Below are 12,245 nucleotides of genomic sequence, written 5' to 3'. Positions count from 1 at the left end.
GGACACATACCTCCCTTTCTAACCCTGGACTCCTCCCTCACGGGGAAACTGGGCCGCTTACAACCAAGAGGCTGTGGGATGTTGAAAGAGAATCGGTTCTGCTCAGAGTGGGCTCCGAAAATCTTAGCAAGGGGCCTGGGCAGCATCCTGCTCCCAGGGCCACAGGCCAGGGCCCGGGCCCCCGAGGGCCTCCGCTCTCACCCGCCGCCCGTCAGGGGCCCCCATGGCAGGAGAGCCTCCACAGACGTGTCACTGTTGCTTTTTCTTGCCCTTCCTTCTTGATGCTGGCCGGGCAGACTGAGTGGGAGAAGAGAAGCGCTCCCACCCCGGCTTCTCTGGCAGGGCCCGGCCGGCCGGGAGGCCCCAGGCGGCCCCCCGCGCTCAGCTGTAAGCAGTTCATTGCCAAGGCTTTCTTACTGCCTCTCCCAAGGGCAACTGCATCTTCCCTCTCTGGGTCAAGCTCTCATCTCATTTGACTTCAACCAAAGTGGTGCCACGGATGGCATTTCAGGCATCAGAGACCTGGATGGGAGAGGGACTGTCCCTGTGTAAAGCCTCACACCCATCACACCTGAAACTTCACACCACGGGGCAGAGCGGGTGGCGGCACCCGAGAAGACTGCTCCCACCGCAGAGGGACTCGGCCCCTGAGTTTTTAATTCATTACATGCATCACAGCCTCTTGTCTAGGTAAAGAGGGATGTGGTTGGACAGGCTGGGCCCCGTGGTGAAGGGACTTAATAGTTTGCACTCGGCTCGATGGGCAGTGGGAAGCAACAGGAGGACCTAGCGTTGGGGAGTGACCAGAAGAAGTTCTCCTTATTGGAAGTGAACAAGGCAGCCGTTAGCAGGCCTGAGCTGGCCTCTCCCTCCCAGCGTCCTACAAGGCCCCTGAACACCCCCAGACAAGGCCTGGCGGGTGGTCTGAGTAATCCGGGCTCCCCCAAACCCTACCTTCTCCTGACTAACCCAGGTCCCAGATTCTCTTCCCTTCTGCATTTGGTTCCCGAGAGAAGTTGCTGCCCATCAGCACCAGTTCTCAAGACGGCCCTGGTGGGATTCAAAAAGCAGAAGCCAGGGCAGAGGGGTACGGTGGGCTTGAAATGCCAGGAAGGGACGGCTCAAAGGAGAGCAGGGCCTGAGCTGAAAGAGGGAGGAGCCCACCACCCCTCACTCACCCACAGCTGTTTCCGCGGGCGCCAGGCGCAGTGCGGGGCAGGGGCCACCCGGGAGCCAGACAGAGGTGGACCCTTCCCTCCGGACCACAAGTTACATTTCCATTTTAGTGGGACAGACGGATGATAAGCAAACCCAGTCGATTCTCATTATTCGAGATAGTTCTGTTCTATAAGGTCTGCAGAACATGGACGAGCAAACCCTGAACCATCGCTCCCAGGGGAAGGATGCAAATGCACACATTTCACAGTCACAAACACGCACAGAGCACTGGAGGATTTGAGTTGCCTGATGCGCACATTCCCAGCTGCTTTGCCTTTTTAATTCAGCTCTTGACGAGGGAACCAGAGGATGGAGCCAGGAGGAGCAGGGCACGTGGTGCCAGCAGCTTCAGTTCTGGGGCCGCCGGCTGGAATCTACCAGGATGGGTTGTTTCTAGTATGTACGGTTATCTATGTGTGATAGATACACACACCTATTTCCCCAGGGAGCAGTGGTTCAGTATTCGCTAACTCTGTGTTTGAGGCAACTTTACAGAACCCAACTACACCAAATAAAGAGAATCAATGTGTATTAGTAAATTATAGGAAGGAAATTAACAAAGAGATGGAGATAGTCATATCGGGACTCGGGGCTTCAGGAAGGGCCTCTCTGAGGAGGTGACATTTAAGCTGGGGCTTACAGCATAAGCAGGAGGGAACCACACCAAGCAGGGTGGGGAGACCTCTCCAGGCAGAGGGAACAGCACGGCAAAGCCATGAGGAGTTCGAGAGCATGCGTGACCCGGGAACTGAAAGGAGCAGTTGGGTGTGAGGGGCCAGGAGCACCAGAGGAGACTGAACATGGACAGGGCAGGGCCGAAGGGCTGCGCCTAGATGGTTCACCTCCTTGTTGGCATTTCTCCCACCTGCCAAGGCCCCATGTTGGGGGGAAAGAGCACGGGCGGGAGGGGAGGAAGGAGGGGCGGGCTTGCAGCCCTGGGAGAGGCTGTGCCCTCGCCCCCGGGGCCCAGTGCTGTGGCTGCCTGATGCCTTCTTGGTCTAGGTTGAGCCTGAGCCCAAACCTGGGATACTACTTCGCCAGAGACAAGTACCAGAAGGCCTGGAACTGGTGGGATCTGAACTGCCACATCCATGCACCCCCCGTCCAGCCCATCTCCTTGAAAATCAACCAGTACATCAAGGTACAAATAAGGAGCCAGGATAAGATCATCTTCCACTTCATCCACACGAAGCAGCACATTTGCTTAAACCTGGGCACCAAGTACAAGGTAAGGTCTCAACTCCCCACGTCTCCTGCCAGGTGGGGAACTACCTGCACGCAGGCCACTGCTGGCTTGAACTGGTTCATGCTCCGGCCTCCAGGCCATGTTTCTCAACACTCCAACCCCTAGGGAAACGAGGCCCCCTTCCCTGACTCGAGGCTTGACCATATACAAAGCAATCATTTAACTTCCGAACACTTATCATTTAACATTAAGATTCGGAGCTGAGGAAACTGACATTCGCATCCCAGCAAGACCCAGACACGCTCCAAGGGAGCCCCAGACGGATGTGGGGCTCGTAGGCAGACACCGTGAGGGCCTCATTCTCCTGCTGTGCTAGGGAATCCAAGGGGAGAAGCTGGACGCCCCCAGGAGGGCACAGCCTTTGAAGGCAGGTCACACCAGGGCCCAGCAGCTGGCCACCCTTTGGTTTGGGGTCAGGTTGGGATGTGGCCACGGGCACAGGCCGAGTGTGTGTCTTGGGGAAGCAGCAGCAAGGTTGCTGGTGGGAGGGCTGGGTTCACAGATTCGCCCTGGAGAGTGACGTTCCCAGGGAAGGCTCGGTCACGGCCACAGGGTCCTAATCCTGACGTGGGGGGAGCTTGGTGCCCAGGTAGCATTAATCCTCATGAGCCGCCTATGAATTCCCACAGTACATTACCCCGGCGGTGCTGAGCGAAATGAAGAAGAAAGCAGTCCTGGAGATGGAACTCAGTTCAACGGCTCGGAAGATCCAGATCCTTCTAGGGAAAATGAGGAAGATCCTGAGTATACTGACCACCTCTGATTTGGAATGCTTCATACAGGGCAGCAAGATCTTGCCAACAAGACAATATGAGTTGGAGGAGGAACTCTCGTCTTCCAATCCGGGGCAGTCACCAAATTGTGCTGCTTTGGCACGTGCTGAACGTTTCGGGGAGGTGGAGCTGTCCAAAGCCCCGAGGAAACCCCCAAAGCCCTAGTTCATATCTTGTGGGAGCTGGTTTGTAATTTGGGACCTATCACAGCTCCTTGATTTGGAGAAAAAAAAAAAAAAAAGTTTTTCAGGTGCAGAGAGGGGCTGACAGAGTCTGTGGCTGGGCACAGAAGAGACTTAATCATGCGCCCTGCCAGCATTAGAAGCAAATTGTTTCAGCAAACAATATATGTCAACACCTGTCCCGCTTGCTTCTACTGATCACATGAATGCAGATGTTCTTTTGTGACTTTCCCATGCTTGGGTTGACTCAGGACACAGACTATCTCAAAGCCTAGCTCTGCCCACTGTTGGCTGTGTGACCTTGGGCAAGTAGCTCTCTGCCTCAGTTTTCTCATCTGTAAAATGGGTCTAGAAATAGTAGCTTCACAAACACCCCCGCCAAGACAGAGGGACGCCCAGTCAGCAAAGCCGCACCAGCCTGCAGCCAGTCCCCCAAACCAGGAGCCCAAAAGGACCCACCCTTAAACTCTCTTCAATAGCTGGGCCCCTTTTGGTCACTGGTTACAGTCACCAATTCAAATAGGTAAAGCAAAATGGGAAACGTGTAATCTGGATGGAAGATGCAATGGGTCTCAGAAAGGACTGGCACGTGGGAGGGCTCCAGGAGCCAGGAGGACTTTCGTTCTCAGCTCTGCGACACTGGTCTTGTTCCAAAGACGTGTTTGTTTGGTTTTTTTTTGCGGTACGTGGGCCTCTCACTGCTGTGGCCTCTCCCGTTGCGGAGCACAGGCTCCGGACGCGCAGGCTCAGCGGCCATGGCTCATGGGCCCAGCCGCTCCGCGGCATGTGGGATCTCCCTGGACCGGGGCACGAACCCGCGTCCCCTGCCTCGGCAGGCGGACTCCCAACCACTGCGCCACCAGGGAAGCCCAAAGACGTGTTTTCTATGTATCTCAGCTCACATGGCTTTCTCTCCTGGTCTTTCTCAAAAGATCCCAGTGGTCTCTATTGGCCTGGCTTGATCAGGAGGCCACCCTTGGTATGATGCAGTGTGGTAAGAGAGGGTGGGGTTATGTCTTAGGCTCCTCGTCGATGTCAAGCATGGAGAGGGGCAGTAGTTTCTAGAAAAGGGGGACTCAGGAGCTGGGCAATCCCCGATAGCGTGCCTTTTATACGTCCCTGGGACACTGCAAACTTCCCAGGTTGGCCTCAACTACAGCCTGAACCAAAAGAGTATAGGAAACACCTCCTTCCCGGCTCAGCCTAGCAATTAGCCAGCTGATCCCGGCTGTGGACAGACCAGCCCCACCTTCGCGGCCCCGCTCTCCAGCCAATCCCACACTGCCCTCACCAAAGTCCTGTCCTCACCCCAAATCCCGACAACTGCGCGCCTGGGGTGGGACCAGGGTGGTCAGGCTGGCAGTAGTGGGGTGTTGCACGGTCACTTCCCCCGTGTGACGATCACACCTTGTTGGCAAGTAGCATCATCAGCTAAGACAACAGGTACTTTGTTGCCAGGTAGTGACCGCTGGGGAGCAGACCGTCACAGGCCACACAGTGCTTGGGTTGACTCGGGACACAGCCATTCTAGGGACCTTGTTAGTTTACGCCTCCGCTGGTGTGGGCAGAGGTCCCTTCTCTTACCAGGCCCTGGAGACAAGAAGCTCCGGAGTCGCGTCTCGCAGCAAACAAATCCTCCCGAGCCTGCGTGCATCTCAGAGCCCCGACGTTCCTCCCACGTGTGCCCGGGAAGCAGACAGCCCTGGTGGGGGTCTTGGTGCCACCGCCCGCTAGCTGCGCGACCTTGGCCGCGGCAGTGAGCCCCTCTGGGACTCCGTCCCTCCTCTGGAGCAGGAGGGCAAATCACCAACACACCTCACAGAGAGTGAGAACGAAAGCAGGTGGCGCCAGGGAAGCGCTCAGCGTGGCGCTTCACAGATGTGGGCACTTTATTATCATCCCTCAGCGCCTCTCCCTTGGCCTTTCTCCTTCCACAAAACCTGAAGACATGACTCACCCCATTAACACAGAGACTGTCAGCAGGTGGCCTCGCAGAGGCATCGTGCTCGGTCAGCTCCCTGTTTTAAATATTCTATTGCCAACGTCTATAGAGACACAGTATTTCACGTAGATTTTAGGCATTTCCAGCCTCTCTTGTAGCTGCTGCGCTGTTTGAGTGTTATCACCGGCTGGACAGAATTACCCAGCACCCAGGGACTATTTCATAAGGAAAAGGGAGTTACCTCACAGATTGTGAAGGAAGTAGCGAAAGTAGCCAGATGACCGGGAACTATAAAAATCCAGCCCCCACCCTCTGTATTAGTTTGCTAGAGCTGCTGTAACAAACAGGACCACACACTGGGTGGCTTACACAACAAAAATGTATCATCTCACAGTTCTGGAAGCCCTAAGTCCGAGATCAAGAGCGTGGGAAGGATGTGGCCCAGGCCCATCTCCCAGCTTCTAGTAGTTCCTCTGTCTTTGGCAGTTTTCACATGGTGCTCTCCCTGTGTGCATGTCCCTGTATCAAATTTCCCCTTTTTATATGAACACCAGTCATACTGGATGACGGGCCCACCCAACTCCAGTATCTTAACCAATTGCACCTGCAACAACAAGCTGCTTCACAAGACGCTTCCTGCTTGGATACCAGGAAAACTCACTAGAGAGCAAGTGCCACCAGACACCCCCCGACACACACACGGCTGCCAGCGCAGTGCAGAAAGCAAAACCCACACCAGAAACGGAAAGAGACGCCCTTCCCCTGTGCCTTGCAGTGTAGCGCCAGCACCCTACCGAGCCTAACTCTGCACCAGCTGGCAATGGAGAAATGTTCTCAGGGTCCAGCTCCAGAATCTCAAAGCAGGGCCCAAAAGGGTGGATTTGGAGCTGAGGGGCACTATATCGATAACTGGCACAGAGCTTCTTCCTCCTCCCTGCCCCAGCACTCAGTGAAGCATGGAAAAATCACACACACACAGGAAGTCAGCTCGGCCAAGACGAGAGCAGTTGCAGCGATGCCAAGTCTAGGACACTGCCACAGCAGTGGACCGACACTTTCTGCTTTGAAAAAATAAAAACCTGCATCTGTAATGCTTCCTTGTTCTCCTTCCTCTGGTCCTCCTGCTTCTGGTCTGTCCCCAGCACTCCCATTTCCTTCCAATAAAGCCCTTTTCTGCTCAAGTTCAACATGATGCCTTCTGTTGCTTACACTCAAGGACCCTGAGGGATACAAAGGATGAGTAGTAAGGAGACAAGTATGGGCAGATAGATATGCAGGAGCCTGAACAGCCCGTGTGTATCAGGAGTTGAAAGTTTTAGCAAAGGGGAAGGAGAGTGTTACTAAGACTAGGACTTCCCTGGTGGTCCAGAGGCCAAGACTCCACGCTCCCAATGCAGGGGGCCTGGGTTCGATCCCTAGTCGGGGCACTAGATCCCATATGCTGCAGCTAATCACACGCTGTAACTAAAGATCCCGCACACGGCAACAAAGATCCCACGTGCCGCAACTAAGACCTGATGCAGCCAAATAAATACATAAACAAATATTTAAAAAAAAAACAAGACTAGGTTCTTGTAGTAAGGATACTTCAATATTCCCAGCAAGGAATACTGAAAACGAGGGCCTCGACCCAGGGCAATGGCATTGGAAATAGCGGAGGGGAGGAAATAGAGGGGGCGGGAGGGGGTAGAGAACAGGCAGGACTTGGTGGGAATGGGATGGGGAGGAAGGCTGTATGACTTGGGCCCAAGTGGATTCTTTCAACAGATACTGAGCATCTACCTCAGGCACTGTTCTAGGCACTAGGTATACAGCTGTAAACACAGCAAAACTCCTCCCCCGGGCAGCTTACAATCCAGACTGGGGGAGGCAGAAAAAAGAAAAACAAGTAGGGACTTCCCTGGTGGCCAAGTGGCTAAGACTCTTCGCTCCCAATGCAGGGGACCGGGGCTCGATCCCTGGTCAGGGAACCAAGAGTTTGCACGCCACAACTAAGACCCGACACAGCCAAAAAAAAAAAAAACCAAGTAAGTAAAAGACATCATTTGTTGGTATGAACACAACTAAGCCAGGTGAGGGGATAGCAAGTGCTAGGAATTGGGGGTTGCTGTATATATCACAGGGTTCTGCAACCTTGCCACCATCCACATTTTGGACTGGATAATTACGTGTAGTGGGAGGCTAGCCTGTGCATATTTGGCAGTTCTAGTTGCTTCTACCAACTAGAAGCCAGTAATACCCCACACACACCACTCATGACAACCAAAAATGTCTACAGGCGTTGCCAAACGCGCCCTTGGTGGCAGGGGGCAGGGGTCATCCCTTGTTGAGAACTACTGTTGTAGATCACATTTGGGTTGTTTTGTTGTTTTATGGCCCAGCATTTATCTGTCTTGGCAAATGTTCCACGTACTTGAAAAGAATGCATTCTGCAGACTCTGGTCCATTCTATAAGGAGTCCACACATTATTAAAAAAAAAAAAAAAGTCATTGCCATGAAAACAAGCAAACAAAAACTTTACGAATTGTCTAAATTAAAAGAGACTAAAGAGATTGAACAACCAAGTTAACACGTATGAACCTGGAAAAGAAAAAGCTATGAAACATTTTGGGGAACAATCGAGGAAAGTGGAATATGGGCTACACAGTAGATATTACTGATTTTTTTTTTTCTTTTAGGTGTGATAATGGTATTAGGGTTACTGTTTGGAGATGGATGCTCAAGTATTTAGGGGTAGAATGTCATGATGCCTGCAACTTACTTCAAATAGTTCAGCAAATGAGTGTGTGTCTAAGCAATGATAATTAAAACTCACCTGACTGGGAATTCCCTGGTGGTCCAGTGGTTAGGACTCGGTTTTACTGCTGGGGCCCAGGTTCAATTCCTGGTAGGGGAACTAAGATCCTGCAAGCCGTGTGGCACAGCCAATCAATCAATCAATCAATCAATAAACTCACCTGATTAATAAAAGTGTAAAAGAGCCCAATCCTGTAAGAAAAGTTATTTTAGAATACATAGAAAAAAATCTGGAAGCTATATGCCAAACATTTAACAGCAGTTTACCTTTCAAGGTTCATTTATGGAAGACTTTCACATGTTATGTTGAAATTCAAGCACTACAGAAATGTCTAATAGTGAACATATTTTGATAACCAGGAAAAATGTTTTAAAACCCCCCCCAATATGTATTTATTGGATGACTATTTAATGGATGCCATTATACCAAGTTTCCAGCAACTGTCTCCTTTCTATGGGGGTTGGGTGCTGAGGAAGAGCAGACAGACAAGCTAGTGGAGGAACCACCACGAGAAGAAAAAAAGCACGCCAGAAAGGAATCGATGAAGTTCCTCTTTTCTGAGAAGTAACCTTCTCTCCACCAACACACCCCCAGTTCCTTTAATAAACGGACCCTTTGTTTTTTTGGGGTTTTTTGTTTTTTGGGTTTTTTTGCGGTACGCGGGCCTCTCACTGTCGTGGCCTCTCCCGTTGCGGAGCACAGGCCCCGGACGCGCAGGCTCAGCGGCCATGGCTCACGGGCCCAGCCGCTCCGTGTCATGTGGGATCTTCCCGGACTGGGGCACGAACCCGTGTCCCCTGCATCGGCAGGTGGACTCTCAACCACTGCGCCACCAGGGAAGCCCTAAATGGACCCTTTTTAACAACTAAGGTTGACTATTCTTTCTTCCTTGTAAGGTAACAGCAGAAGAGAATTTAAAGATATGGGGTTGTGGAAATACAAATTTGTTTTTATTGTGACTTCAATAATACTAAATTTCAGCACTATTTGTGCTGATGGTACTCAGGAAACTGGCAGTTTTGCAAATAAACAAAAATTATCTGCCACCTAATGAAGCATTAAGATGCTTCAAAATGTCTTTCCACGATAATCATCTTGCCAAAAGAATCCACACAGTACAAGTAAAACCGGGGAAATCGGAATAACGTTGGTGGAGGGTAACACTGTCAATATCCTGCTTGTGACACGTTATTGTTCTGCAAGATGACACCATTGGGAGAAATCGGGTAAAGGTACACAGGATCGCTCTGTATTATTTCTCACAACTGCATGTGAATCTACAAGCTATCTTTAATTTCAATTAAAAATTTTTTTTAAAGAATCCACACACATAACAGACCAATGAGGACAAAAAGTAGGAAGCAAAAATCTTTATTTTTTTAAAAAATTCACATTTATTAAAAACAGCAAATTCTAGCCAAATAATATAAAGCATTTTAAATTAATTATTTGAAAGTATGTACACTCTTTGTATAAGTAAAGACTTGAAACTGTACAGATTTAAACAGTCATTTAGCAAACAAGTTGGATCACTGTCACCTACTCAGCACTTCTGTAAGGTGTTTGTTTCAGAAATAAAAGACTCAAAACACAAGAACGAGTGCCATCAAATATTTTTATCCTTAAGAACACGCTCTGCTTTGTACATCAAATTAAATCAGTCAAGTATTGTACAATAATCATGCCCTCATCTCTTTGGAAAGGCTATTTAAAAATCAAATGTACATATAATATACAAAACTGGATTGTACAGTTTATTTCATTAAACACATATTTAAAATAGTAAGTGGAAGTAAATATAATCTTCGTAATTCATTCACTTCCTGTTGAAGAATGAATATGGACCCTCTTTACCTTCTACCTTCCCAAAATAGAGAGTATTAAGCTCTATCAAGCAACATCCATCACCAACTGAGCTGAAAAACAAGTGACCTGTTTAAAATGACAGACATCAGGATACGTAACCTATCTACACATGGCGGGAGTCTGCTTGAAGCGGATGAGAAATGCTACAGTCTCACAGAATGCGGTCTGCTGGCTACATTCCAGAACCCCTGTCAGCATTCTATCTCTAAACTAGTGTCTGAATAACTCAAAATTCATCGTGAACCAAAGAGCAGGTTACATTTACTATAACATCAGAGGCAAAACCAATCCAATCAGGAAACGTATTTGTAGGAAAAGTCAGAGATGCGCATAATTTTTTTGATGATCGCTGCCATCGTTTGGTTGACTTTAAGGGATGGGTGGTCTTCGTCATCCTCGTCCTCTGAGTGAAATGTATCCTGCTGTCGCAGGGTACAGATCCACAAGGCAGGCTCGCGGCACAGCCACCATGAAGGTACAGGACGTGAAAATGTTCACTTTTCAAAGAACTACGGAAACGGAAGGCAGTGTGCAGAAAGCTGGTAACCCTAACCTTCGTGCACGAGATACACTATTCACCAGGCTTCCTCTCCTCCTTTATGTGCCAGACGGAAGACGCCAAACTTGGTACTTCCCCCTCACGGACACTGCCTACTGTATGTACCATGAAGATTCTCACGAAAGATACGGCACGTTATCTACCATGTGGACGCTGCAGCTACCTGCCTACTTTTGAACACTCTGCACCTAAGCAATTCATGGAGTACAGATCCAGGGACCTTACACCTTGAAACTACCTCACATCAAACACACAGAAAGATAACACATTGAATTCCCAGGAAAGCAGAACATGTTCTCAGAAGCACCCAATCTATCCCAAACTAAACTTCAAAGTGACAGGAGAAACATTACATTAAATAGGGTGTAGAAATAACATTTCTGGAAATAAAAAAATAGTCACTGTGGAATGCTCAGTGGTTAAAAGTGCAGTGTTTCACGCTTCAACAAACCTTTCTCTTAGAAGCTTTCTAATTAGCTGTATTTCTGTAAAGTTCTTTGCACTATTTATTGTAATCTATTTTCATTGCACATTTTTCTTAAGAACCATTTCATTGCGTGCCCACCATAGCTTCCTCTTAAAACCTTACACTGCTTGTGACCATTTAAATGAGGCAGTAATCAGCGCTCATAGATTATAGCTTATCTTTGGCATTTTGATGTTTTCAAAAGAGAAACACAAATCACGTCACACTTTGCTTCCACTTCATTCTGCGGTCAGCCCTGAGCAGCCCTGTGGTTCTTGGGAAGCCCCTCGCACAATTCCCCGGTGTCCTGCAGGCCGTGGGACTTGGCAGCCGGCTCCTGCCGGACCGGCCATTTACGCACACAGCCCGACAGGCCTGGTTATTTAGAAACTGACAGTAGGAGGTTCAGCTGAAAAGCAAAGAGAAAGGCCTTGTTAGTTCTGCTGTGGAATACCATACTCAAGATAAGTTGTTTAGATCCTCAAAAAAGAATGAGAGGAAATGTCTGGTTTTTAAGAGACCAGTAAACACGGCTGTAAGGTATAAACTGGACCTGCGGTGCTGATTCCGGAAGCAGCCCCGGGCGCTGTGCATCGTCGGGGCCTGTGGGGAGGTATCGCCGAACCCGGGCCCTCAAAATTCATTAAGCATCCAATCAGGAAGACAGAAAAGAACTGCATACCAACACTAACGAGAGACAGAAATGGCTCTAAATAACCGACTTCACCGGCCTCTATGCAGAGTGCGTTTCGCGGAGAGTTGTAAGTAAGCTGAACTCTCTAAATGACTCTTAACTGCACAAGAGTAGGCACGGCAGGTGAGCTTCACCTCATATGCTAACCCGGACCAGCAGCCCCCTGTCCCCTCTGTAAAGGAGCGCGAGACCCAGAGCCAGCCCGGGGAAAACCAGAGAAATCGCCACTGCGACAGGAGGGGCTGGCAGCATGTGCTCTGCAAATCTGTCACCCTGGCCTGGAGAGACTTGTGCCTAGATGAGCCTGGCAGTGCGCCCTTCTATACAGTAGGGTTTTGGTAATCAAAATAATCACCCCCTAATCTCGTCTATAAATGTGTACTTCCAGTGAGAGGGACACAAAATCACCTCTCTGTTTTTCCTGCCAAAAATACAAAACCTGAATCTAATCACGAGGAAACAGACAACACCAAACATTCTACAAAATAACTGGCCCGACAA

At 49.7% G+C, this 12,245-nt stretch overlaps 2 protein-coding genes across 6 annotated transcripts in view; one reads left to right on the top strand and one right to left on the bottom strand.

The window, feature by feature from the left end:
• ERICH6B (glutamate rich 6B) overlaps nucleotides 1-3,909 on the top strand; it is a 43,537-nt gene extending 39,628 nt beyond the window's left edge. Inside the window, exons 12-13 of the mRNA XM_089899532.1 lie at nucleotides 2,221-2,446; nucleotides 3,094-3,909. Coding sequence (XP_089755658.1) covers nucleotides 2,221-2,446; nucleotides 3,094-3,402 — 535 coding nt within the window. The 3' untranslated portion in view covers nucleotides 3,403-3,909. The remainder of the gene's footprint in view (nucleotides 1-2,220; nucleotides 2,447-3,093) is intronic.
• Nucleotides 3,910-9,516: 5,607 nt separating this feature from the next.
• The window catches only part of COG3 (component of oligomeric golgi complex 3), a 57,519-nt gene continuing 54,790 nt past the window's right edge, over nucleotides 9,517-12,245 (bottom strand). For all 5 annotated transcript variants that reach the window (XR_016388691.1, XM_089899525.1, XM_089899524.1 and 2 more), the window contains one exon: nucleotides 9,517-11,459. Coding sequence is in view for 4 of the 5 variants with exons in the window: in XM_089899525.1 (XP_089755651.1) it covers nucleotides 11,430-11,459 (30 nt within the window). In the remaining variant the exon portion in view is untranslated. The remainder of the gene's footprint in view (nucleotides 11,460-12,245) is intronic.

This window comes from Delphinapterus leucas, chromosome 18, assembly GCF_059928025.1.
Source record: "Delphinapterus leucas isolate spDelLeu-1000000601 "Yukka" chromosome 18, BTC_Dleu_Yukka2, whole genome shotgun sequence".
In the NCBI taxonomy this organism is placed as follows: Eukaryota; Metazoa; Chordata; class Mammalia; order Artiodactyla; family Monodontidae; genus Delphinapterus; species Delphinapterus leucas.
The sequence above is the reverse complement of the archived record's forward strand: the minus strand, read 5'-3'. Positions and strand labels throughout refer to the sequence as shown.